At 40.3% G+C, this 27,745-nt stretch overlaps 2 protein-coding genes across 4 annotated transcripts in view; one reads left to right on the plus strand and one right to left on the minus strand.

The window, feature by feature from the left end:
- The window catches only part of zcchc2 (zinc finger, CCHC domain containing 2), a 34,617-nt gene extending 22,000 nt beyond the window's left edge, over nt 1–12,617 (plus strand). The window contains exons 7-15 of one of the 3 annotated variants that reach the window (XM_062441892.1): nt 22–84; nt 1,002–1,062; nt 1,317–1,440; nt 3,096–3,163; nt 3,350–3,423; nt 4,464–4,580; nt 5,397–7,007; nt 9,302–11,952; nt 12,040–12,617. In XM_062441892.1, coding sequence (XP_062297876.1) covers nt 22–84; nt 1,002–1,062; nt 1,317–1,440; nt 3,096–3,163; nt 3,350–3,423; nt 4,464–4,580; nt 5,397–7,007; nt 9,302–9,363 — 2,180 coding nt within the window. In that variant the 3' untranslated portion in view covers nt 9,364–11,952; nt 12,040–12,617. Of the gene's footprint in view, nt 1–21; nt 85–1,001; nt 1,063–1,316; nt 1,441–3,095; nt 3,164–3,349; nt 3,424–4,463; nt 4,593–5,396; nt 7,202–9,301; nt 11,953–12,039 lie in introns of those variants that run through there. The other 2 variants (XM_062441890.1, XM_062441891.1) reach the window with 2 other exon arrangements.
- A 371-nt stretch (nt 12,618–12,988) lies between these two features.
- ift74 (intraflagellar transport 74) lies at nt 12,989–26,353 on the minus strand. The gene is made up of 20 exons (XM_062441895.1): nt 26,306–26,353; nt 25,310–25,443; nt 24,960–25,095; nt 24,771–24,819; nt 24,411–24,509; nt 24,185–24,245; nt 23,676–23,735; nt 22,854–22,915; nt 17,435–17,573; nt 17,180–17,242; nt 16,880–17,023; nt 16,368–16,408; nt 15,886–15,965; nt 15,519–15,572; nt 15,223–15,320; nt 14,960–15,086; nt 14,711–14,874; nt 14,227–14,352; nt 13,358–13,418; nt 12,989–13,261 (listed from the first exon to the last, which is right to left on the minus strand). Exons 2-20 carry the CDS (start codon nt 25,436–25,438, stop codon nt 13,146–13,148), a joined length of 1,809 nt encoding a protein of 602 aa, XP_062297879.1. The 5' UTR covers nt 25,439–25,443; nt 26,306–26,353; the 3' UTR covers nt 12,989–13,145.
- Between the last annotated feature and the right edge of the window lie 1,392 nt (nt 26,354–27,745).

A 27,745-nucleotide genomic window follows, 5' to 3' on the forward strand; every position in this document is an offset into this window, starting at 1 on the left:
GCTGATGTTTGTCTCTTACAGGCAACTGCCAGCTGGGAAAGGCCTACCAAGGAGACTGCTCTGATGCCTCCAGTCAGGAGGAAGGTGGGAACAAGTGATATTATTCTACAGGTCATTTACCCACATGTAGAATCAGTGGACGAGGCTCTAACTGAGCACTCAGACAAAGCGAGACTAAGTGGAGCAGTGCGCTGTAGCTTTGGCCACACAGTAAACATGAAAAGCTAACTTGTGTTTATTTTTGGAGGTCGTTTGGAAAAGGCTGAGTGTGTTTCAAATCCTCATATTTCACAGCTATATTTGCCTGGTCATGTGCTGGACTGTGTAGTGATGACAGCCTCAGCCTGACTCATACATGCATCAGAATTTGTTAATGTTAAAAGATCCTATGAGTATTACTGTTATATTCATTATTGTTACTATCATTTTTAGAGTTAGATATTTTACTAAGGCTAAAACAAGACAATATAAAATCAATTGCTAACCTTTAAGTGAGTAGATTTGTCATAAATAGCTTCCCAGTCAAATAACTTAGTCATGTTTCAAGTCAGATTAAACTGAGATAATACAGTGTGAAATGTGCCGGTTTGTCTTCCTCCATGATACAAATATATAAGTGAAGTCACTGGTGTGCTGCAGTATCTTCAGCATCTTCTTTGGGTGCCGTGGCCCATTGAACTGTTTGCAACAGTGTGTCCTATTCTGAGAGCACGGACCTCTGCCTGCAGAGTCTGAAGCACAAGAGAATCCTCCAACTCTGAAATTAGTATCTCACCTGAACTGCTGCTGTAACCTACGTTACTTTATTGTAAGAGGATTTCATATAGAAGCGGAGTACAGCACTTCATAGGAGGGAAAGTGATGCTTATATGATCAGATCATTTTCTGTATCACAGCATCTCAAACATCATTTCACTACAGGACAGTGATATGTGATGTAGATCCAGCATCCTTGTGTGGAATCTAACTCATGTATGTGTGTTCTGTTGATGTGCTTTCAGATTTAGAGTCGTATGTTCAGGGACACAAGAAGAAGCATGGGACCAAGAGTCCATGTCCAGGGTGAGTAGACTGTGTGTGTGTCTGAAGTATTTTCATCTCCAGCATGAATGTAAGAGAAGGCTACAGCAAAATGAAAGACAGAATAGAAAACAGCTGATTGAAGAGGACTTTAAACATCTTTAGTGCCGTCATAAACTCACACTTATTTTGTTGTTGTTGTTGTTGTCTGTCCCGTCATGTCCATTTCCATTCACTAAAAACTCTTGACAGCCTTTTTCTACAATCTGACTAACGCTTCCTCTCCTCTCTGCCAGTCTCTCTAGTGCCAAAGGCCCCCAGGGGGACAGCCGGAGGGGGGGCCACGCTGCAGAGCTCAACGGTCCAGTGGAGAGGAGGAAGAAGGGCTGCACGCTGAGGAGCAGCCAGGAGGCCGAACAGGTGAGAGCAGCAACTCACATGATTGGAGGAGTTGATTGCATTGCACACAACCTTCTTGATTATGTATGGTGCAATTTTATGCATGTGGTCGGACCCCAGGAAGATTAACCACAGGAAGGCTGCAGCTAATGGAAATCCTATTAAACTAAACTAAACAACAATATGCATGTTATTTATAGAATGAAACTACGGTAAAAGCCGCTAATAAAAGTAGCTTTGTTACAAAAAAAGCTCCATCATTCATTTCTATGAGGAAATGAAGTTATTTTTAATGTGATTTTGTGCCGCAGTTATTATTGCACTGAAATGACACATAGACACTGTGCACAGGGCATCTTATAACATTTAATAAAAAGACAACTGCTACAGCCTTTAATAAAAAAATGATATGAAACAACTAAACACTGTTTCCAAATCACCCAATTTCATAATGTATAGATTTAGCATTAATTACCCCAAAATACACATGCATAAAAATATATACTAACTGTCTTCTGGCTAAGACTTTTGAAATAACTTTGTGTAATAGTGATAATAGTATTATACTCAGCTGGAAAATAATGATTGCACATTACTTAAATGATGCAGTGCTTTTGGGTGTAGCACATTTACTTGTGTGGTTAAGGGTTAAGTGTATTTAAGGGGGGAGGTAATCAGTTCTTAGGTAGAAAACTTGACTGGAAATCAGTGGAAATGAGTGATAAAAGAATCAGTGGGTCATGATGTTTCCTGTAAGTGTTCTGTTCGGACTGACACACACACACACACACACACACACACACACACACACACACACACACCAGCAGGATGACAACACACGTCAGAGATTAGAAACTGCTGAATTTTTACAAATAGAAATGTTGATTTAAAAAAGAAAACTAGCTGAATGTATTTTTAGCTTTTAGGTTCTGGTGGTTTCCATGGTGAAAGGCTCTGCTGGGTCAGGCTGTGTTAGTCTGTAGTCACATGTAACAGCAGCAGCGTCAGTCTAATGATTAACTCAACTGTAAAGCACCGCCACAGTTTACAGTTCAGGACATTTCCATGAACACCGGGTTAATGATTAGAGGGCCATAGCTACACAAAGGTGAGTGTGTGTGTGTGTGTGTGTGTGTGTGTGTGTGTGTTTGATTGGATCTGTCACACGCTGCCACGTGAACGGGAGTACTCACAGCTAATCTCACTGATATAGGTCAAGACTACATGTGTATGTGTGTGTGAGTGAGAGACACTCTGCTGACGACGCATATCCCCTACCCCCCCCCCACCCTCCCTTCACACACACACACAAACACACTCTCTCTCTCTCTCTCTCTCTCTCTCTCTCTCTCGTACACACGCACACGCACGTACATACACACTCTCTTCCCTGACACAATAGAGGCTTAACACAGCAGATGCCTCTCTGTGCTGCTGGACAGTTATTCCACACTTGTTTGTTGTTCCAAATGTCAGTAACTTTGTATAGTTTAGTACTTTTACAAAGAAAAGTTCTCTTCTAGTATATTTTACATAACTTACTGACACATGTATGATACTGTAATAGTTTTATAACTGTGTAGTGACTCATTAATGCTAAAAATCCCTCTATCAGCCACTATGATAAAATAAAGAGTTGTAAATGCTGTTGTAAAAGTATTTGGTCCTCTTCACAGCACCAGGACAGTGAGAAGAGAGGACACCCAGTCACTAAAACCAAGAGCAGAGTGCTGCCCACAGACAGGTAGGTCAGCTGTTCTCACTCTCAGGGTGATCTGACACTGCAGCCAGCAGCTCTAGTATGAAGACTGAAGTCATGCTGATCACAAACAAATGTCATGAGCAATATAAATGTTTTAAAATCCATCATATGTCCTGTTTGTTGACATCACTCTGTCTGCTTGTTTCCATCTCTCTCCTCCTTTTTCAGAGATAAGGGGAAGGTGAAGGCAGCCTATGTGACTAATGGTGGTTTGGTAGCTGTTCTGCCTCCTCAGAGGAAAGGTAGGCTGATGTCACCGCCTTCCAGGATGATGCTGACATGAAACTGTCTCCCCTTATAGAAGTCAGTGACTGTGTCCTAAATCACTTCCTGTTTACTATACAGTGCTCTACATTTTATTTGAGTGTCTGAATGTTGAGTGTAGATATAACCACCGCATATAGAGACACAATGAGTGAATGAGGGAGTGATTTCAGACACAGTCAGTGTTTAACAATGAAAGTTCTTCTAAATGAGGGGTGTCAAACATACGGCCCGCCAAACATTACAGAAAAGTCATTCCAGTTTTTCAATAAATCCCCTCACTATTCCCCCTTTTTTTCCACTCAGTCAACAGTGGAGGCTTCTGACCTGCTCACGGTCATCCAACCTGATCATTGACTCTCAATGTGATTCAGATAGAAAGGACACATTTTATCAGTATCTTTTATCAATGTGTCCCTAGCTGGTTTATCATAGTAAAGTTTTAATATGTATATTTATTATCTGTATTATTTATAGGTTATTATATAATGGTTTTACTGGGGCTGTATGTGGCCCCTGAACTAAAATGAGTTTGACATTCCTGTTCTAAATCATCTGCTTTATGTTAAATAAATAACTAAATATACCTGTTTTTGGTTTGTTTATATTCATGTATTCATGAATGTACAATTTATCATATACATTTTTAATTGTGTTTATCAACATAAGAAAATCTTTCCTCTAGATATATTTTAGTGCTTCATAAAGTTCCTAATCTTATCTACGTGTGAACAAAAACTTCTTGCACAGAAAGTCATAGAATAAACATATTGTTTGACTTTACTGTCTCAAAGCCACAGTTTATAACAATGTTTTCTCCATATTTATTCTAAAAGCTCATTTTGTTTGTTGAATAAACTGAGTTTAAGAGATCTTTCTTTTTAGTGACAGTGATCAGCAGCACATGCATACCAGTAGTCCAGCTTTATCTAAACAACACATACTTTAAACATATGCTTTCCTGTTGGTTGGATTTGTAATAAGATGTAACAAACACTAACACACATGTTGTTTGCAGATGGAGGTTCTGGCCCTGATACGTTTGGTGAAACATCATCAGAGAGTTACAGTTCTCCATCCAGCCCCCAACACAGAGGACCAGAGAGCCTGGACAGTGAGGACGACAACAACAAAGGTAAAATATACTGTACGTACAGTCAGGATTTGGCTTCAGGTTTTCTTGTATTCTTCATACAGACAGAGAGCAGCAGCTAGAGTGAAGTGAGACAGATGCTGGCTGTATAAAACATAAAGTTTGTAATGGCTTCATTGTAAGTCTTGTTAGGCTGATTGGCTGCCAAAAAATCATTTACATTTCCTACATAATATGTCAAAAATGTAAACGCAAAGCAGCCTGTCTTCAATCTGAAGGAAAGGGAAAGTAAACACACAGTATCTACAAATAAAATGTGTTCTTTTAGCTTTCTTTTCTTCCATTTGAACCTGTTTTCATTTTAAGAAAGTAACATGTTTTAAAAGATTTTATAGGTATTAAATTGTTTTTCTAGGTCTATTTACAATATAATGTGTTTGAATGTGTGATTTAAATGTATCTTAACTACATTAAATGGAATCAGTTCCACTAATCAGCAGCTGAGATTGTTACTGAGAGATCTACTTAGGAGCAGGAGTTCAACTGGTTATTTACTCCATCATGATTGGATTAAGCTGCTGACCTCAGTTTATTTCATATATCAGTTTACCAAAAATTGAGTTTAGCTTTCCAGTCAGCTGTTTCTCTCTTCAGATATGACTCAGCCAGAGTGAAGTAACTGCAGCCTGGACTGATTTTACAGAAATGAGACATTTAAAACACATTTATATGTTAAAACTAACATCAATCAGTCAGATTCTGTTTGTATCTCAGTATTAACGATATGTATGTTCATCTCTGTCACAAAACATGTTGGAGGAACACTGACTGACCCTGTTCTCACATCACTTCTCTCAGATACTGACAGCCACTCTGATGACTCCAGCAAAGGCCCAGGCCCAGACATGTTCTTCACCCACCAGACTGCTCCAGCTGTGGTGGGGGAAGTCTCCTCTGTCCATCCTCTGTCTCCCAACAACCACCAGGCCCACATGGAGTACTCCTGCCCAGAGACCAGCAAGGACTTCCCCCCTCTCTCCTTCATGCCTTCTCTGCCCTACGTGCTCAACGGGGCCGCTGACCCTCCGCTTCCTATTGTCCCTGATGGGAAGCCCTCTTCTGGGCCGCTGATGATGCAGATGCCCCTAGTGCCTCCACCCGTGATAGGCCCCGGAATGGTGGGAGACCCCGAGAAAAGGGACATGCTCTCCACTTTTGGGATTGCAGCTATCGGGCTTCACCCAGCAGGAAGCCCTGCTGTCCAGCCTCTGGTTCAGAGGTTCAAAACAGGTTTATCTCATAGCCAAAGTGGCCCCGATGGAGTATCAGGAAGTGGTTCGACTCCCGCCGGCCCGCAGGCTCCTCACCAAGCCCCTATAAGAGCCATCAGCATATTGTCTCCTGGCCCCACATCCTTCTCCTCTCCTCCTCAGCCGTCTCTGCCCTGCCAAGACCCAGCCAGCGTCAGCTCAGGCCTAGCTTCCTCTCTGCCGCTGGGGGAGCCTTCACACGCCAAGCACCCGGGTTTAACGTTACCTTCTGGCCTGCCTTCTCCCTACAACATGCCCCCCGTCCCCACCTCTGTCATGCCCACTGTAGGAGCACCTACAGTCACTGGAATAGCTCCAAATCCCGGGCACTTACAAGCAGCTGTTCCTCCAGCTGTGCCCACACACACCCCCGGACCTGCCCCCAGCCCAAGCCCAGCGCTTACTCACAGCACGGCACATAGCGACTGTATATCCTACAGCAACAGCAGCGCTTCCTGTGGAAGTGCTCCTGTGGCCCCTGGCAACCCCATTACTCTTCAGCAAACCCAGCAGCAACAGGTGGCTCCCCAGCAGCCGACACCACCGCCACCACAACCACAGCAGCAACCGATGGGCTGTGGGACCTGCGGCTGTCACAACAACTGCGGCGGTCGAGGCGGCAGCAGCAACAGCGTCAGCGGCTGCCAGACGCACCTGTTCTTCCCCACCCACCAGATGGCAGCAGCGCCGCGCCAGGTGTTCAGCGTTCAGCCGCCCCTCTTCCAGCTCGCGAACCTGTGCAGTAGCAGCTACCTCACCCAGGCCCAACCACCTCATCAGGCCAATGGCGCCGCCACCCTTCCCACCTTCTTCCCTACTGCTCCGCCTCCCGGCCACCCGCCCCCTTACGGCCCCCTCCACACTCACCCTCACAGCCACGGAGACGTGCCGTCGCACATGCTGGGCACCCAGGCAGCGGCGGTGGCCGCGGTGGCAGCAAACTACAACATCCAGCAGCAGATGGCACCTGCACCGACGTTCTGCCAGCGCGTCTACCAGCACGTGTACCCGAATCCTCTGGGGATGCTGCCCTCCACCACGCTGGGGGGCGGCGGCGGAGTCAATAAGAAGAACGGGAACGTGTCCTGTTATAACTGCGGAGTGAGCGGACACTACGCTCAGGACTGCAACCAACCCTCCATAGACTCCACACAGCAAGGTAACAGCTACACACAGCACCACAATCTTTACCGCCTCACAACCACCAGCAGAAAGTCCAACATTCGGCTCAGAATATGACAAGTTAGGGTCAACTCTCACCAAGTATATTTCAGCCCTGGTGGATTCATATTGTAGCAAATAACAGAAGTAAGAGGCTTAAAAATGCAAGTGTTGATTTTCTTGCAGGTCGCCTGTACTGCAGTGTGGTATGAGTCAGTATGTGATCTGAACCAACTGTAGAAAAAACCTCCAAATGTAAGAGTTTAGTGGTAGAATAAGACCAAACTAAAAACCTGGTGTTGGTCTGTTTTAGGAAGAAGTAGACTTAAAGAAACGTATCCACAAACTGAAAACTGAGATCACTAGCTCATGATTAACAGGCTGCAGGTTGTCCACAAGAGGCCGCTGTTTAGCTGCTGTCAGAGTGGTTCCACACCTCCCAGTCTGCTCCAACTAGGTCGATCTGCAGATGCACAGTACGCATATGACGATATCACACACCCACATGGTTTGGTGTAGGCTTGTGAGATGGTTGGGGTAACAACAGTGGGAGGAGGGGGATACTAGTAAGTCTGCAAGATTGCAATTAGACTCTTCTCCTCTGCTCCAGTTAGAGGAAATGAAAGTGATTGTAGCAGCAGTTTAGACCTGAGGCTGTATTCATAAAGCTTTCTATTATAAAGAGTTGCTTCTAATGACGTAATTCTTAGAATTGTGATGTTTTCCAAGAATTTTCCCTTACAGTTAAGACTAGATCCTGGTGAAATCTTTGCCCTTAAGAGAGCTCCCAAAGTAAAAAAAACTGTTAGGTGTAAGGAGTTTTTTAAGCAGAGGAGAAAATGGTGGAAAGACAGAGAGGGAGGAGAAATATTACAAATTCTGAGTGAAACACTACAGATTAGATGGTGCAGGGATCATGTTTGTGGTCCATCTCATTAGAGGTGCGCTCACATGTCAACACAAAAGTTAGGAGCCTTTAGAGTATTCTCATGTTTGTGAATACAGACCCTGAAGATGTACATCTGTCAGTGTGTCGCTCCTACAGGCAGTTAAAGTAATAACCAAACATTGTGAGGCAAGTCAAACAGCAGAAACGAGACAATTACAGAAGAACATGTTACACTTGAAAACACATTATTATTATAAATATTCCTGTTTTTGCCCTTAATCCAAAAAAGACAATATTCCTACAAAGCTGTTTACATGGTTAATGAAACTGAATCTTCCACTAATATTCCTGTTTACATGCAGAGGGGTTTCAGGGTTTCCCTCTGCTCCACTGGACAGGAATCACAAGATGACAACAGGCAGTGAAGTAGACAAGCAAGGTGAAGAACATTAGTGAGCTGCTGCCTGATATTTATCATTGACATTCATATTCATATATTGTGTAGACACATGCAGTAGGTCCAGTAGTTCATTGAGACACATGTCCAAAGAATGCTTCTAAAACCTGAAAAATATCATAACCCACATGTTTTAATGGGAAAATGCTACATTCATAATGAGGCTTAATGTAGAATATGCTGTTTGCATGACCTGTATCAAATTTGGAATAATAGTGGAATGTTAGTGTGTGTGTGTGTGTGTGTGTGTGTGTGTGTGTGTGTGTGTGTGTGTGTGTGTGTGTGTGTGTGTGTGTGTGTGTGTGTGTGTGTGTGTGTGTGTGTGTGTGTGTGTGTGTGTGTATGTGTATGTGTATGTGTGTGTGTGTGTGTGTGTTAACAATCAATCTTTATTTCTATAGCATCAAATCCTATTCAAGGCACTTTTCATATAGAGCAGGTTTAGACCGTACTCTTTAATTTCATTTAAAAAGACCCATCATTTCCCAATGAGCAGCACTTGGTGACAGCGGCAAGGAAGAACTCCCCTTTAACGGGAAGAAACCTCAGGCAGAACCAGACTCTAGGTGGGCGACCATCTGCCTCGACCAGTTGGGTCGAGGCAGATGAGTCAAGAGTCATTGATGAGGTTAACTTTCCCTCCTGCAGATACAAAAAGGAGAGAACTGAAGTGAAGGTAAAACAGTGACTCCAAAAATCAGTATCAGTAGGAAAAATCTAAAACTCTTCAGCACTTCTTTTGAAAATGTTGAGAAAAAATGTGAAAATATACATCAAGAAAAACACTTAAGATTGGTGTCACTCCATGTCAGACAAACACAGATGATATTCACAGTCCTGACTGACCTTTAATAATGATATTAATAATAACAATAATAATGATAATAATAATATCCACTGATGGGATAACCTGTTTTTGTGCTCATGCTCTGTGTTCTCATTGCAGGTGGCTTCCGGTTAAAGTACGCAGCCTCCCACATTTCAGAAGCACTTGATAACGCTGACTGAAGAAGACGAAGAAGAAGAATGGATGAAGGTTCCTCTTCCTAGACACTGCACATGAGCAGTGCAAGTGACGCTTCTGTGTATTTCAGGAAAAACGACATTCAACGACAAAAAAACAAACATTCTCAAAGAAAGAGTGACCTGCCAAGGGCTCAGCGGACAAAAGCCTAAGTAATCGTGCCTGAGAAGATCTTGTTGCCGTGGAGATGACTTCACTGTCTCAAGCACACGAACAGTCCACGTGACTCACGGTCCTTTCCCTTTCAGTTAGTTTTTTGTTTTTTTTCCCATATTTTGCACTGAGGGTTGGAAACGATTAACTTATTACTTAATTATTAGGAAGATCAGAGATTTTTTTTGAGGATTTGTTTTTAAAGCGGAGACTAGTCTCGACTAAAAAGAAAAGTTCTTATACACTTATTTCTAAAACAGCGTATTTATGTTTTTTTTTCCTCATTATTACTGTTCATCTAGGTTTTTATTGTAAGAATTGTACAGCAGTTTTCAAAGATTTAAAGGAGAATCAAAAATGTAAGCGAAATTGATTTTTATGTTTGTTCATTTTTCAATCTTGCTGTAAGGTTGTTTTTTTTGAATGTACACCTCTTCTTCTCATTTAAGGAATCTGACTGTATCAAAAGTGTATGGATCTAATCCATTTTTTTGCCACTTGATGTGTTATGTTGGATGGTAATTGCTGCTTTGTCATTTTTCACGTTTTTTTTCCTCGGTGATGTGCACTATAGCGAAGCAGGAACGAGAGTGCTTAAACTAACAGTCCTCAGCGTCACACTACATGTAAGGATTCATTCGTTTTCATCTGCGAAATCAACACAAAAGAGCAAAACCGATCAGAGATAACAGAGTTTTGACTGTTTTAGTATACGCGAGTGTTTCGGGTGTGAAATGGCTTTTTATGGCTAACTTTTTTTTAGAGCGAGTGAGACTTCTTAGTGTTGCTAAATTAAACTGCAGATACTGTAGAAATACATTTCCTCAGCCCACTTGAGTGTCAGATCAATACATCTGTTCCAGAAGATAGCTCCACTACTACAACTACAACTAGCAGTACTACTTTCCCCCAAACTTTATCCATGGCCATTTCTGTAAGGCCACTATTGGGCCAGAAATGTACTTACTACATTTATTGAGCACATTGGAGGACACTACATAAGCTTTGATAACCTGAAAAACATGACATCATGTTTTTAGCCACTACTGGGAAGTATCTAAAGGCCTTAGTGTGCTTCAAATGAACAAGGTCACATGAAAAGGCTAAATTGTCACCGTAGCATCTTCCTACTACCTTCCCCATTTCTTCTGTCTGTTATGCATCTTGATATTCTCAATGCAGATGAATAGTAATAGCAACAGAGCTGCACTCTTCCTACCCTGCTTACTGTTACACCTCTGCACACACTGACCAGTCACTATGTGAAGTAGGAGAGGGTTCACTATACTTTGTAGGTACTAGTTCATACAAAGTGCTGTCTGACCATCCCTGAAGGCTCAAGTTTTTATTGGTTTTCCGAACAACTGAACAGTGACTTTTATGTTGTTTATCTCTCAAAGTGACTGAGGTTGTGCAGGAAATGAAGAAGAGCTATCACTGCTGTCACTCCTCTTCAAACCTGCTCAATTCTTGCATCAAGTTGTGACTTTTCAGAACAAAATTGAACTTTTTGTGAAGCATACTGAGGCCTTGAAAATATTAACAATATTAACAGTTAACAGTGTTGGAGTGACACCTTTAGACATAAGGTTTTTTTGTTTTTTTTTTGTTTTAATGTAGGACAATTATCTTTTGCTTCCATCACTGTATGAGAGTCAATTGTGCTGATGGTGCATCCAGCTTGTAACTATTTGATGTACACAGACTGGCAGGACATTTCTATAGAATCAAAGCACTACTTGCCTGTCCTGTTGTTATATTGATGTTATGCAGAGTTGATCTTATCAGACAGCTGTGTGTCAGAGAAATCCACGTAATTGTTCACAGCTGGTTCCATTATCAGCCTCTAAAAAAAACAGCAGAATGTGAGGAGAATGAACACATTCGAAATATCTATAGTTCTGATTGTTAAAGCTGCTTTTTTTTAATTTATAGAATTGATCTGATGGACAACTTGACAGTTCATCTTCTGACCTGAGATACACAGTATGAACACTAAGGCTTGAAAACACTGATCGGAGGCAGCGTGTGAGAATGTGAGGCTCTAATAGTACTCATATAAAACAGCTGTGAGAAGTGACACTAACGTTGAACATAATGTAGCACTTTGAGTTGAGTGTAACAAGGATCTATAGGTGGTGTCTGTCCCGTTTCCTTTAAGATAACCCCCCCCCCCCAAAAAAAAAAAAAAAAAAAAAACTTCCTTTCTTTAAGCCATCAGTTTTTTTTCTTGCAGTACAGCAGCCAATTTTTCTCAGTGATGCTCTCTTGTGTCTGAAAGTTCTAGTTTCTCATAATTAATGTGATCATACTGGATGTCATTTATGCTTCCTTAGCATTACTTTTGGCCACTTGTGTTTTTTCCTCATCAGGTGTGTGTAGGTGTGTGTGTGTGTGTGTGTGTGTGTGTGTGTGTGTGTGTGTGTGTGTGTGTGTGTGTGTGTGTGTGTGTGTGTGTGTGTGTGTGTGTGTGTGTGTGTGTGTGTGTGTGTATATGTGATGACCAGGCTGCTCTCTGGTTGCGTTCAGGGGCTTTTGTGGAAGCTTCAGTGAAAATCTATGCATACACACTTTGTTTCTGACATGAATCTGTAAAAAGGACACGCTGAAAGTCTCCGGTTTTGAATTTGAACATTATTTTATGTCTCAAACTGTTTCTACACCCCCCACCTTCTGAAAAGTTCTTCCTTTTTCATGCGAGACTTGAAAGCGGGTCGAGAAGATCCGGTGATCACGAGCAGCAACAACGATTGATGATGTGGACCAGTCAGACTGAGTAGTGGATAAAGAGAGGGAGTCGCGTGTAGATAACTGAGGACGCACCGAACAACCCGAGTGTAGTTTTGTTGACCTTTTGACGGTTTGAGAAAAATAGAAAATAAATAAATAAAAAATGCTGTACTGTACATTTGCAAGGGGTCACTCTGCTGCCACCCTCAGTTGTAATGTTTACTGTACTCTTTGATATCTATGTACTGGAAAGGTCAAATATATTTCTAGAGCGGAAATTTGGATTTTATGCAAATTGTTGATCTGTTTTTTTTTTTTCCCTGTAATTAAAAGCAATAAATTTAAAAAAGGTAAATGTAGCCATGTGTGTTTTCTCAACAGTTTTTAATTGATTATTTATGTGAACTGCTCCTTTACACACTAAAATACATTTATTGGGTTACTAGTTGAATAAATGGTCAAAATTTAGATTTGCAGATCAGCTTTAAAAGAAGTTAGCTTTACACTGGCTATATTTGTTGCATATGATATAAAACATTTTCTCCAAATCTCTTAATTATAATGATTTATGTACTTTATAGATACATTCACACTTGTACAGAAATCTATTGTTGTATACTGCAGCAGAATCTCCTGTTAGATTAAATACAAAATATAGTAGATAAATAGAAACTTTGCCTAAACTGAAACATTAGGGGAAATTTTAAAAAGGACAGAATGAAACAAGCCACTTTCACAAACTGCACAATTGCTGTAAACTGAATGTTTAACTTCCAAAACTCACAGTTTGAGAAAAGGTTGAATTTGGTGGAGTTATGATATAATAAAAGATTCAGCAAATCAGGCTGCAGGTGTATTAAATAGAGTGTGTGTGTAGGTGTGGTTAACTCCTGTTGTTTTGCAGGAAGTCGATGAGGATCTTGTTGTACTCGGCCACCTGTTGGGAGACGTTCTTGGCGACAGAGGCGAAGTCGCTCTCCTGAGATTTCGAGGCGATGACTGAGGCTGCGGTTGAGGAAACGACACAGGTGTAAAAAAAAAAAAAAGAAACTACTCACATGTATCACTGTGTGTCATCAGAGTTTAGAAGGATACACTCTTTCATTACAAAGTTGTTCTGTTCCAAGTGTTGCCATTTCCTCTCCAGGTTAACCAGCTGGAACACAACAGATCAGTCGCATTAACAGGCAGCACATGATGGCAGTCTGAAGTTACAACACTTTTTTTATTGTGTACATGTTGCTTTTAGTGTTTGATAGTGTTAGAAGTGTGTGTGTTACAGCTCTCTGTAGAACATATTACAGTGTATGCTAAGGGAGTGGTTCTCAAAGTGGAGTCGGGAAAAGGGAATCATTTATTTTCACTATAATTCCATCCAGCAGTAACAATAACAGAATGATTGACTAATTCTGGTCAAAAATCTTATTAGATGGGGTATCCTTGAACAAATCTTATCAAATGGGGGCCTGTGGTCTAATTTGTGTCAGTTTAGGGTTCCTTGAGGTAAAAATATATTTGAAAACCACTGTCTTACAAGAACAAGTCATAGAAATGCAAAACTTTCAGTGGGTTTTATTTCTGACTGTGGTTTTGTGGTGGGAGGTTTGGTTGAATACAGATGTATCTCAGTGTGGTTATGATTTAGCAGATAAGTACAGTACATGTTTTGAAGTGAGGATGTATATGTGTAAAATGTGCTGCAGATGCACAGAATTGTGTTGCTTGTCTGTGTTTGAGTGAGAAATGTATTCAGGAAATGTAAAAGCTGTAGTCACTGAATGATTTTTGTGTTCAAATTAGGAAATGATGTGTCACAATGTGTCACGGTTTGCTCTGTAATAGTTGTTGATGTGTTGAGAGTGCTGATCCGTGCAAGTCACCTCAGGAAGACATGACAACTAACAGTAACTTAATTCATCCAGTGAACATGTTCACATTAGTGTCTACATGTGTCACACACTAACCTGAGAATGAGTCTCGTTTTCTTGCAGTTTGGTCTTCAGAGCTTCGTGTTTCTGGTTCATCTCCTCTAACAGCTGTCTGAATGAATCCCGGCGCAGAGTCAGCGATACACGATCCTCCTGCAGTCTCTGCAACATAAGAACGTACATTAGTTTAGCTTGGAGCAGTGGTCTCCAACCCTGCTCCTGGAGAGCTACTGCCCTGCATGTTTTAGGTATCTCCTCACTCTAACACACATGATTCTAATAATTAACTCATTATCAAGCAACTGAAGCTTGTCAAGGGCTTGATAATGAGATCATTATTAGAATTAAGTGTGTTAAGAGTGGAGAGATACCTTAAACATGCAGGACAGTAGCTCTCCAGTAGCAGAGTGGGAGACCACAGTGGTGGATCATGTAGTTTCAGGTAATCTGTTAGCTGATGGGGTTGTTATATAATATCTGTCTTTATATGTTGATGTAAGTGGATTCTACAGCCTCTTACAGTCTTCTTGTCCTCTGCTTCGTGTCTCAGGGTGTCCAGGTCTCTGTAGTTGTGCAGCTCAGACTCCATGGTGCTGACGTGCTCCTTCAGGGTGCTCAGCTCCCCTGAGATCTTCCCCTCCAGCTGCTGCACCTTCTCCAGGTCCTGCTGCAGCCGCTGGGACTCTGGAACAGACAGTGAGCTACAGTTAGCTGTTGGGTTTTTCATAGTAATAATCATTTGCTGTGGCGTGTCTTGTGTGTCACTGACCGGTCGTCAGTCCTCTGGCTGTGTTCTCTGAATGGACCACTTCTGTCTCCTTGCTGACCAGCACCTCCTGCATGTCCCTCAGCTCGCTGGCTGTCACTGTGTCCACCTGTCGTAGCCGCAGCATGTTCTACATACAGACACACACACACACTTACTCTACTTCACCATTCTATTATTTTCTCTCTCCATTTCTGTAACATTTACATTCCTCAATTCCCCCTTCCCTCCCTCCTCTTCCTCCTCCTCCTCCTCCTCCTCCTCACCCTGCTGCAGTGGTCCAGCAGGGAGACGATGTCCTCTTGGCTCTGGGTCATCTTCTCCTGCTCCTGAGCTTTATTCTCCTCATATGAGTCCAAGTAACCTGAAAAAACAAAAGAAAGGAGGGCCACTTAATACCACATGTGTATATATATTATTATCATTAATATATTATATTAAAGCCATCATGGTGTTTGCAAAGTAGGGGGAAAAAGTTGGCTTTAGCACCATCTAGTGGTGAAATAAATAAATAAATAAAGCACTTTGTTACAATAGTGATAGAAAAAGATTTGGTACTCACGTTCCATTTCGTCGTCTTTCTTCTTCAGCTCCTTGTATTTCTGTTGACTCTCCCCTTATAGAGACACAAGGGACTATTAGCTTACAAAGAAATCCTATTATGTTAAATATATATTTTATCTGAAGGCACAATTCCTATGGAGTTTGGTAATATGTCAAAGTAAAGACACATTCAAATCTTTAAAAAAAATAGTCTGACAGAAAATGAATTAACAACATTTAGTATGATCAGGAACTGTAAAGTAATTATTAATTCTATCATATTAATAGAATTAATATGATGTGGATATTTGCTGCTTTTCACTGTTTTATAAAACTAAACTAAAGAGTCTTTGGAGAAAGTTGACGGCAGTCATAAAGTGTGTTACCCTGGAGTTCCTCTGAGTCCTGCTCCATCTGTCGGATGTCCTCAGTGATTTGTGTGGTCCTCTCCTTGATCTCTGTGAGCCTACACACACACACACAAACACATATTTAATTTACAAGCAGAGGTCAAAGGTCACAATGTGAGTATCAGTGTTTCTTGTTTTGCACTTTCAAGTGTTTTTTGTTCCTCCAAATGGATCAGTTCACGATACCTGAAACTACCAGCTATCAAGACATTTTGAGAACTTCTACTCAGAGATTCTACAGTCCAGTACAGAGATCACTAAAATATGGATCTAAAATGGAATCAAAAAATGACCTCTGATTTGATTTGAGATCGTGAGTCTACTGGTTTTGAGGTGATTTTCCTAAATGATGAAGCTGTGTGTTATAGAGTTCAGCATCTGACCAGTGTTCCTGACAATATAGATAATGAATTATGAAGTTACAACAAAAGCATTTTGTGGTTAATATCAACACGTACTGTCTCTCCATGCTGGCAATCTCCTGGTTGTCTTCTTTTACCTGGAAAACAAAAAACAACAGCATCTATGTTTTACTCACTTTAAATGTATGAAGTCATGTTCATTCTCTCACTGCCTTTTTACAGAGGCCTTTGTGAAACACACATTTAATCTGCTGTGATTTAGTTTACTGTGGTTTATTAGTGTGCTGATCTTGCACTCATAAACCACATTATACTCAATGTATTTTACTGTCATTTTGGTGACTATGTCATGTAAACTTTAATTTGGTTTAATGTTTTACTCGATTTTACTACGAGGTGATTGAGTTTAAAGAGGTTAAGATACTTAACATACTTATCAAACAGATCTTGTCTCGTATGATTTTAACATCTGTAAACCATTTCCACATTACATTCAATTTCATTTTTTTAAATTACATATAGAACTGTTAATTATGTAATGTAAATAAAGTCTAATGCAACTTTATTTACACATATGATTTGTATGCTTGATATTCAATGAAACAAACCTGTTTCAGTAATTTCTCTCTCTCCTCGCTGGGGGAGCCCAGGCTCTTGTGCTCTGCCTCCATGGTGTCCCGCTTCGCCTCCAGCACCGACAAAGTGTCGTGAAGCCGAACCACCCCCTGCTTTATCTGCGAGTGGGAGAGTTCCTGCACACAGACACAACTACTGACACTACTGCTGCCAGATGTCACAAAAATCAATATGCATTTACTTCACTTTCTAGACTATATTTCCTTCCTAACTCTCCCCACACATCACATCTTTCTTTCCTTCTATTTCCTCTCTTTGTTGAGCTGACTCACTGCTTCGTAGTCCTCCTTCCTGGTCGTCAGGATGTCCAGCTCCTCCTGGAGAACAGTTAGCTCCTGGGAAACAAGAAACAAGGAGAAGATGGAGAAAAGGATATAAACGTATTGTGCATGGTGGCAAACATGGCAGCAGGTTAACGTTAAGTATGAGCATATCCTTCTCCAACATGTCAAATTACAGTACTAATATTTGAGTAATATTTGGATAAGAGTAGAACTGACAATATGAGTGTACAACTACATTAATACCTGTAGCAGCTCCTCATTGGTTGTTGTCATGGTGAAATACTTCTCTTGCTTTGCGGCTGGCATGGCCTGGACAACCTCGTCAGCGACACGTCTTTCCCTCCTTATCTCCTCTTCTATCGCCCTGATAGCTTCTTCTCGCCTGGAGAGGGAAAACACAACAGGGTGAGGAGAAATGATTTTGTTTCTTGGTGGTTTCTTTCTTTCTTATTGTCATTTATTAACTGGAAAAAGGAGACATGTCTAGAGTCAATGGTGACCTAGACAGGGGATAAGGTCCGGGGTTATATTAAAACATAGGATGGATAGTTATGATAGACAGTTAGTTGTATATGAAGTTAGGGTTAGCGGGTTAGGGTTATGGTTGGGGTTAGAAAAAACTAGTATATGGTGTATCAGGGGCATGAAGCAGGGTTAGGGTTAAGGTTGCAATCTAACCCTGCAAGATGGACCGGATAAAGGACAGCAAAGAACCAGCTTTGCTTACTGCTGTCCTTCATTCCATCTCCTTTATTCTTTGTCATTTCCTTTCCCCCCATCTATCTTCTTTAATCCTGCCTTTTCTCCCAGGTTTCTCACCTACCTACCTTATCCTATTTCCTTTTCTTTTATAACCTTCTATCCTACAGTCCTCCCTTCTTATGTCGTCATAAATCATAAATGTTAACCATAAATGTTTAGCTAGCAGAAAGCGTGCGTGTGAGCCGTCAGATTTTACAACAAGGAACAAAGGTCTTTTGCTGCGCTGGCTGCTCCGACGCGACAGTTGAACTGAGTTAGTCTCGCTGCTCGTAGAAGAACAGGTACGTGTCTTTATTTATTATTCGGTAACGTAATGTAGAACATCAAAAAATAAGGTTAAATACCGATATCACCGATATAATAAGCAACAAACAGTCGCGACACCGGAAGATGGTGTACTGTAAGGTTAAAGGTCATTCAGCTGACACATATCTATATGGGTTCATGAGAGCAGCAGGTGTACAGTACATGGTCTTCCGTGAAATCCACTGTCAGGAACTTTAAAGAGCTTGTTCTCTACAAAAGAAAATAGAAAAAAAGAGACCATCTAATGTTCTGCTTTTTTTTTAAATATATATTCTTTTCACTTGTTTTGTTTTGTGGATCTTGGTTCTTCTCATCAGAATCAGTGTTATAAGCCAAGTATTCAAGCATAGAAATAATAGGTCTAGGCGTAGTTTTTTTCCTAATTGTTGCCTATATCAAGGTGTTGACATGATCCCTTCCTGATTATCCAAGTTTCTTGGAAAGTTTCATGTTGAAAAGGAGGATGTGAGGTAGTCTTCCAGATCAAAGGGTCAGTATATTCTGAGAAAATGAGATCATCTTAATCTAATCTCACTTCTTGCAGTATTAGTTGTTAGATACAAGTTGTTGTATGGTTTGTTGTACCGTAAAAAGATGAGAAATGGCATTTATAAAGAGTAATATTAAAGATGGACAAGAGTTATGATTTTGCAATAATCTGATTACTTGAGAGCACGCAACTGCATATTGTGCCATGAGGTGTAACCAGTGAGGCAATACGTGTAAACACAGGAAACTGTGGTGTAACAAGTCTATGTTTGCCCATCATGCTCAACTCAGAGTGATGGTGCAGAAAGTTTTTGTATCAACATCCTGCGAGTGCACACTTACAGTTCAGTGACAAAGTTACTAGGTGCTAGTCAGAGCTAAAAGTGTGAGAAAGGCAGACTGATCTACTCTGCATGCCAGGTAAAACAGGAGTATATTGTCTATATTAGGTTACTTTGTGTTTTTCCACGTGTCTTCTTTCAAGGAAGGATGATGGGGGGGTGCTGGCAATATCTACTGCTGTGGCTGATTGCTGTGGGAGCAATGAATATACTGGCAAACAATGCTGAGCCTGTGAAAGAGGATGAACTGGTAGGAAAATCTCATCTTTTTTTTTTTTTAGCTGTGAATCTTATTATTAATAGAAGTTTCATCTCACTCAAATACAGTTTGATCATCTATTATAACTTTGATCATACTGAGTTTTATGAGTAATATCTGTCCATCCCCCAGCAGGTAAAGAACTTAACCAACAAGCATCTACAAGTCATTCCTCAGGGTTGCAACAATTCCTCTGTTACTAAACTGGTGATTGAGGAGAACCAGATTACTCTGAATGAGACTGACAGACAAGCCCTGGCTAACTATTCCAAACTGGTAGAACTCCACCTGGATGGTAACCTGGTAACCAATATACCAGCCAAGTACTTCTCTGTTTTACCACAGCTCAGCGTGCTTTCTCTGTCCAGAAACAATATCAGCAGGTAAATATTTGTATGTAAAAACAACAGTACTTATACTACTAATATAATAATTAATGACTTCATCTATCACTGGGTGTTATTGCAGCCTGGATCTTGAGTCTTTCTCTGGTCTAGATGACCTCACAGAGCTGGATCTGTCTGACAACAAGCTGACAAGCCTTTGTTCACAGCTATTCAAAGGGTTAAATCGTCTAAAGGTAAAATCCAAAATCGCTGAGTATATTCTAGAGGATTCACCATAATGTGCAGTGATTTCATTTTATTCATAATGCCTATGTTTAAAACAAAACACTTTACTATGATTTATCCCTCTTCTTGTCTTCCCGTCGACTATGCAACCTTTATCCTCCTGGGTCAAAACTGACCTAGTTTGGTTTGACTGTTTATACAACATAAGGTATACATTATTACCCAATTCTGTGTTAGACCTTTATAGCCAACTTCATTCCAACTTATTACCACAGGCTTTACACATTTATTTCTCTTTTTTTAGGGGGGGGTTATGGTAATTAGGCCTCATTTCAAGAAACCTCTCTTTTGAGTTCACGTTTGTTGTCCTCCTGGGTCAAAACTGACTTGAGGACAACAGGAGGGTTAAATGGCTAAACATTGGTACATTGGTATTATTGTAGATTTGTGTCAATTTTGTCATTTAGCTGTGTTATCGGCCCTGTAACCTCATCTAATCTGGTCCCATCAGGTACTGAACCTACAAGGAAACCCCTGGAACTGTTCCTCTCCACTGCTGAGCAGCATTAAAGATATCAAAGCAGCAGGGGTTACCATTGGTAATAAATGATTTATTCATTTTAAAGTTTAGTGTTAATATCTATGCTAGTGTAGAATTCTACCTGTTTATGTTTATCCTCATTATTACATTTTGAGCGGGTACAAATATAGATTGAAAAGTATCAACGGTACATTTTCTCTTCACTTTCTATTATAAGAAGCAGTGTTACAAAAGAGCCAAACTAGTATGCTCATTGAAATCATTCTGGGACCTTTTTGAAACACAACTGTTAAAAACTCAGCTTTATTATATGAGATATACACAGCTGGTCTCATGGTCTCAAGTTGACTTCCAGAGGTATCTATTATTTACAATATTCTTACATTTCTGGCGTAGGTGGTAGGAAATTTGGACTCAGAAGGAACCAAACACTTAACTTTGCTGATTTACATTCAAAATGTTATGTCTCTGCCTGTGTAGATAAATTCCTACAAAAACCTCAAGACCACATCAAGACATAGACACTTAGTTCAATCATTTGATCTACTCAACTAAGTGAATACTCATTTATTCCATCAACTGAAGTACGATGTCCTGTCTGGCTCTACAGCAGGACCACGTAACACATGTGCTTCACCAAAGGAGCTGATTGGAAAGGATCTTTTAGAGGCTACAGCTGAGTGTTATCCATCACCAGCACCGTCCTCCACCACAAACCCACAAAAAAACTCAGCTATAAAAACCACCACTCTGGCGAAACCTGCGCTGACTGCAAGCGAGAACAGCATCGTCACAGGTAGGAGTCTTTCTATTAGATATGTGGATGTCTGAATAAAATCTAACTTAACGGACAGGTGTCTCTGTCCACCCAGACGATAAACCCGTGTTCGGTAACTCATGGAAGTTCGCAGCGGGTGTCGCAGCCTTGGCGCTGTGCGTCTGCATGCTGATCGTGGGCGCCATCAAAGGGCCTTCCTGGTACAAGCTCCTCCACAACTACCGGCATCAGCGACTAAACGTAGAAGACGACGACGGGGAGAACGTTGTGTCGACCATCTTCTCAGAGACGGGCGCACACTTGAACCATCAGACGTTCACCTTCGGGCAAAACAACAGGCGGCGAATGGAGGGGAATGAGGACGAGGATGGGTACTATGAGGATCCGTACTTCAGGAAACAAGATTGACGGAACGGTGGAGGCGAGGGGATTTGAGCTGGAACATGAAGAAGCACGAAACAGCTTCACAGTGACAACAAGTGGGGATAAAATCTAAAAAAACGAAGTGCACATTGGTGGGGGGGAGGGGTAGTTATATTGTACTACAGAGCCTAACATAAGATTATAATGTATCTTCTAGATGGAATGTGTACAATTTGCATTTCCTCAGAAGGAACTAATCGTGTTGTAATTTATTGTAATGTTTAATGATCTAGAAATTCAAGTTATGTCAACTATTTGTCCTGATTCTGATTGGTGTTACTCCGAAGCATCAAATCAGTGCCACAAATATGAAGTAAAAACCTAATTATCACCCAGGATGTTTTCTGGCACTAGTTTGGAGAGCCGGATGGCACGGTAACTAACTCCAAAGTGCAAAGTAAGACGGGCAAAGTGCAAAGTAACACAAGAGCTTCTGTGAGCTCTTCAGGTGAAAGGGATAAAGATGTGATCTAGAATGAGTGATTGTGTGTTGAATGAGTGCTCAGACTGGAAACATCTTACATTAAAACAATACAAGAGGTTGTCCTGGATTGTTTCAGGTAGCTGCAACACATGAAATACTTTCCAGGAAATTCAGTTTGAGTGACAGATCCAAGAGTCTGAAAGTTTATCAGACGCTAAAACATTAATATCTGCATTAGTTTTATTATTTTTGATGTTTGTTGAGTTTGACTGTGCAGTATCATTCACTTGGCTTTTTATTTAGCTACTTGTCCCTGACGTTAGCTACAAAAACCAGGGACTCAATCTTCTGCTGCATTCATTTTGTGCATTATAATGTTTACCGCATTCATAAAAAGGTATTTATCATTCTAAAAAGTTGAATTAAAATTTTAAAAAACAATTAAAGTGTTGTGTGAATGTGTAACTCACCTGATGGAGCACATTCAAATTACAGTTGTTCTCCAAAAATGCAATTAAAGTTCATAAACATGACTTTGAAATAATGTCAATTCAGCAGTTCTTCCTTGACCACTGGCCATGCTACTGTCATTTAAATCTTATATTTATACAAATGCATGGTTTTTTTTTCTCATAATTTCCTATATTCATTAAAATCCAAGTAATTCCAATACATTTTGAGAAAAGACAACATAAGTAAACATAACATCATTTCTTGGCATGAATCTATTTGGGAGAGAATGCACAAAACCTCGACCATGTACTTACTCTCTCCTCTCAGTGAAGATGCTATCAATGCTTTCAGCCTCACTGTCATTCTGGGCTTTCAACTGGTAGTAAGAAAAAGAAGGAGTGTGAGGACATTTACGTTATAATTGGTACAGAAAGCAACAATCAGAGCATTATTTACAACACATAAATTCAACGTACTGAAAGACATTCCTGCTATCACATATTTTTATATTAAATTGCTCAAAAATGACATACTAGGTGCACTCTTTGCTTATTTTCTTATATACTGATGTGAATGGAGTCACACACATCAGACTCTGAATTCTTAATAATGACAAAGAATATATCATATATAATATATATTTTGAAGACCTAAAAGTATTTGACACTTATTTAACACACATTGAATTACACATGTTAAGAAATGTCAACAATAGTGTGGAAAAAAGTCACAACAGATTGCAGCACTTTGAGAAGCACTAATGCTATACCAGTGTATAAATGTGGCATGTAGTATGAAAGTGCTTTGAGTGGTCAAAATGGCCAGAGAAGTGCTATACAAGTACAGTCTATTTACCATTACCATTTACTACTTGGTCTCACAGACTAGTGTGTAAACTGTGGCATAAATTGTGACCAGGTGCTCACAGTGTAAACAGGGATGTAATCCTTCAGTTCTACAAAAAGGTCCAGAGACAGAAGAACACATGACCTCACATCACATCATTTGCTGCAAACAGTGCACTGGAGATAAATGAGACTTTACTATTGCTTGTCTAAACACACACAGAAGGTTTTGCTCACATACACAAGTGTCTATTGACATGAACAACTTTTTATTGTTTATGTTGTACTTACACTGTTGTAGTCATTAATCATTTCATCCATGTCTGTGTTGGTGTTGAGCTTGTCCACCAGCTACGAATGCAAATACACACCCAGAAATTAATTAAACAAATAGGCAACATATCAACAACAGCATTCCAGTGTTTAGTCACAGTAATGCAGTAAGCCATGCAATGAACACACCTTCTGTTAACAGGACTTCAAATAATGTTTAGTTACCTCTGAGTATACTGAATCAGTAATAGCCAGTTAACCATTTAACTACAGTGGTAGTAGTTATTTGAGTATTTGTATATATTTAACACTGACTGTAGGCTGTCAGAGATTATATCACCTAAACATTTAAAATGCAAAAAAAAAAAAAAAATCTGTTGGGTGCTTGTGCTGTTTATGATGTCGAAATTTACTTAAATGACTTTTTCAGCAGCCACTGAAAATAAATACTGTATCTCCAGACAGAGCATCATCAGACTTGTCTAAATGTTTAGGTAGAGTGTGAGGTGATATTTACAGCTGTTTACCATGTTGTAGTCAGCAAGCTGGCCTTGTAGATCCCTGATCTCTGCAGCCAGGCCTTCAGCTCTGCAGAAGAACACCAGACAACACAGGGTTGGTAATTGTGATATTTTGTTTCAGTTGTTATGCTATGCAATGCATTTTTTAAAAATCTTTTTCTTTATTCATGTTTCATCAAGAGAATCAAAACAATAGACACTGTCAGCACTAACTTGTGGAACAAGCACCCACCTCTTCTCATAGGAGAGATAGACAGAGTTCTCCTGGTTGTAGTTGTCAATCTCTTTGTGCAGTTTGCTGGTCTCAGTGGTCAGCTCGTTGATCTTACTCCTGACAGAACAACCACACCAATAGTAATATATAATACAATATAAAAGGTATGAACTGAAGGTTGAAAATGGAATAGACTTTAAAACATACATTTAAGCTACTAAAGTCTCCAAATTCAAACATGTAAGTAGTCTAGTAAATAATATATAAAATAAATAAATATAATAAAAAATAAAAAATAAAATAAAGCATAAGCTTCTGTCATAACTCCAGATATGGATGGGAAAATATTTTAGAGGCAGTAGGACTGATGTGCGTTACCTGAGAAGACCCAAGTAGTAAGACTTATCCAGAATCTGCCTCTGAGGTCCTTTAGAGGATGGAAGAAAGACGGTGGTAAAAGAAAGAAAAAGAGGGAGAGAGAGAGACAAGTGAGTCTTATGTTAAAGTCAAATCTCTGTGTCGGCATTCATATCATGTGACAATGGTATAATGTATCTTCAAATGTACCTTTCATGCCAGTCTTCATCCCACTGAGACCCTGCTGGGTGACAGGCCTGTCAGTCACTTTGATTGGTGCTGACAGGACTCCAGGGGTGGGAACACCGCCCCTCATACCAGGATGACCACCTGTACCTGGGACCATCTGTATCAAAATGAATGAATGAAACCACATCAAATACAGTTTCTACTAATTCAACCACAGTAAATGTACTGTGTATATGTGTTGTTTGCACTGTGATTTTTTTTGGCTTTCCGACTTCTGCTATCCAAGCTGATGCTGTTGCAAAGTGAGTATAGTGATTGGGGAAGGCACTGTATTTCAGTACTAAAATGCATCCAAACTGCAGTTGACTTACCCCAGTTGCGACACGTATGGCTGTAGGAGGAGGTCGGACAGCTGTTGGAGGTCTTCCAGCCCCAGGAACCACAGATCCGCCGCGGCTCATAGGCCGGCCCATACCGGAGGGAGGCCGCTGGCTCGCCATGATGCCTGGACACAAGTGACAAATACAATTGGAGCTGCTGGGTGGACACTAATTTATACAACCTAAAAGCACTGCTATGTATGGCTTAATGCTTGGAAGTGTGTTTGCTTGGTGACAGCAGCCAAGAGGAAATTGAAGCTCCCTTGTGACTGGAGGTTTGCTGGTTTGAACCCTGAAGCAATCTCCATTTCTGTCTGTGCCTACAAACACCTGATCCAGCTCATACAGTGAGCACCACTTCACTTAAAAATCTATGCAGGGGCCCCAAGAAACCCCTGGGGTGTCAGTGTAGGATTGTAGTCTATGAGAAGAAAGAAGAGCACTGTTATGTGCTTATCATACAAATGACAGCTTTGTGTTTAGATGACTTTAACCTTATGCATGCACTTTGACATGAAAGCTGTCTCAGCTACACTATGATGCCAAATGTGTGTTATTAATTTGAGGCTGCCTTATTTACCAAAGACAATGTTGACTTGCACCAGTGATTACAAACATGGTAAATCCGTGTTTGATTCAACGTGATTTCATGCAATGTCATTTGTTTTACTGTTATTACTTAACCATAAGAGGTTCCTTAGCTCACTGCTACCTAACACTGATTTTAAAGGATGAAAGCTACTAGAACCCGTTGATACAATTTCCACACGTTTAATGACCACACAGCTTCACATATCGGGAAAATGTTTGATGAAGCCTTTAACAGTCAGCTGCCAAAACATTTGCCATATAAATAGTATACCGCAGTTATGTCTATGAAAACACTGTCACGTCAACTATCTCTCAACTCTCAACTCAATTGAGCAACTTAGCGTTAGCATTAGCTCGTTAGCACGGAGTAGCTGCTAGCTAGAGAGGATTTCGTACCTTCAACTTCCTTTTTGGACTTTTTCGTCGACAGTGTAGGGCTAAAAAATGTCAAGCTGATGCAGCTGTTTAATTTATTTAACTGGAATGTCTACCAAATCTATTAGTTTACATAAAACAAAGTATCAACTCGAGATGATGTTGACGTTACCACAGTAACCGTCTTCTTCTGCTAACGTTAGACAGCGTTTAGGCTGAAAAGCGCGCTGCTGCCCCCCATCGGCAGGTCAGAGCATCGACACACTGAACAGTGGAGCAGCAGGTTACATCCATGTATGTTTCCTCATTCATTATTTTATAACTGGTACAATAGGAAACATGCTTTGAGTTCATTTGCAAAAAGACATTACTGTATTCAAATAATTATATATGAGTCTTATATATGAATAGGCCCTTTATTTGAGTTCAATAATGCATTTACATTATTAGATTATTTTAATTATTTTTAAAAACATTTTTATTGTTGTTTCAAAATGCTCTTTTGTTCCATTTCATCATTTAAGATGAACATGAAATGATTATATCTGTAATTGCAAACAGTATTAATGGGAGTGAGTCAGACAAGGTCATCTAAATTCCCACAGTACTCAGCCAAAATCTAGCCAGAGACTGCATGCAACATGACATGACATTCGTGTGTCTTTTAATCTAAATCCACTTTGATCTGCAGTTTCTGGCAAAATGAGTCCTGATTTTGTCAGCTAGCACACTATTCAAGAGCCAAAATGATGGGCCTGGTGAATATTCTCTGAACTGATTGGACAATAAAAGAGTTGAATTAAATGTAAAACACAGTAGGCTTATGGTGCATACTATAACACTTGATTAAATGTTAAATAACAAGTGTTAGACTATATGGAGAAAATGTAGCTTTTCATTCCTATGGGCTCCACTTGAGGTCAGTGTCTGTCTTTGTTTCCAATTTAGCAAACTCAGGAAGAGCAAATAACACATAAACAGAACACTACTAGTCTCATATAGGCTATAACTTTATTTGAAGTCAGACTCTGCTCTTTAGCATCTTAGTTTATGTTTTTATATACTCAAAGAACTACACATTACCTGATGAGAGAGTCCTCAAGTAATCAGTTGTAAGAGGTAACACAGGAAAATCACAGGTGCAACTAATAACCATGATACTGGCTGCATTCCATTTAGATTTCCCAGTTTCGAGGGCATTGTGTGCACTGGCTTATTGGCACAGTTTAATGGACACAATTGTATTTAATGTTAATAGTTAGACCTGTGCTTCCTCTGCAGTAACACTATACAGTAGATCTGCTGTGAAAAAGGTCTAGGCAGTGAAAAAAAGACATCTCTGGTCAATTTATAGTCTGTTTACTTGTTGTTTTACCTCTGTGATAAAACCCATACGTTTATCAGTGACATGCTAAAAATTTAGTGTAACAGCAGCATAAGTTTGTGAGGTTAGCAAACTGA

This window comes from Scomber scombrus, chromosome 20 (assembly GCF_963691925.1).
Source record: "Scomber scombrus chromosome 20, fScoSco1.1, whole genome shotgun sequence".
NCBI lineage: Eukaryota > Metazoa > Chordata > Actinopteri > Scombriformes > Scombridae > Scomber > Scomber scombrus.

What these genes read in the sequence shown, in the direction of transcription:
- ift74 (XM_062441895.1), bottom strand. Translation starts at nt 25,438, where the DNA reads ATGGCGAGCCAGCGGCCTCCCTCCGGTATGGGCCGGCCTATGAGCCGC. An exon ending in AGCTTGCTGACTACAACATG is followed by an intron (nt 23,736 to 24,184) that starts GTAAACAGCTGT and finishes TTGCATTCGTAG; the next exon opens with CTGGTGGACAAGCTCAACAC. An exon ending in ATTGCCAGCATGGAGAGACA is followed by an intron (nt 15,966 to 16,367) that starts GTACGTGTTGAT and finishes GTGTGTGTGTAG; the next exon opens with GCTCACAGAGATCAAGGAGA.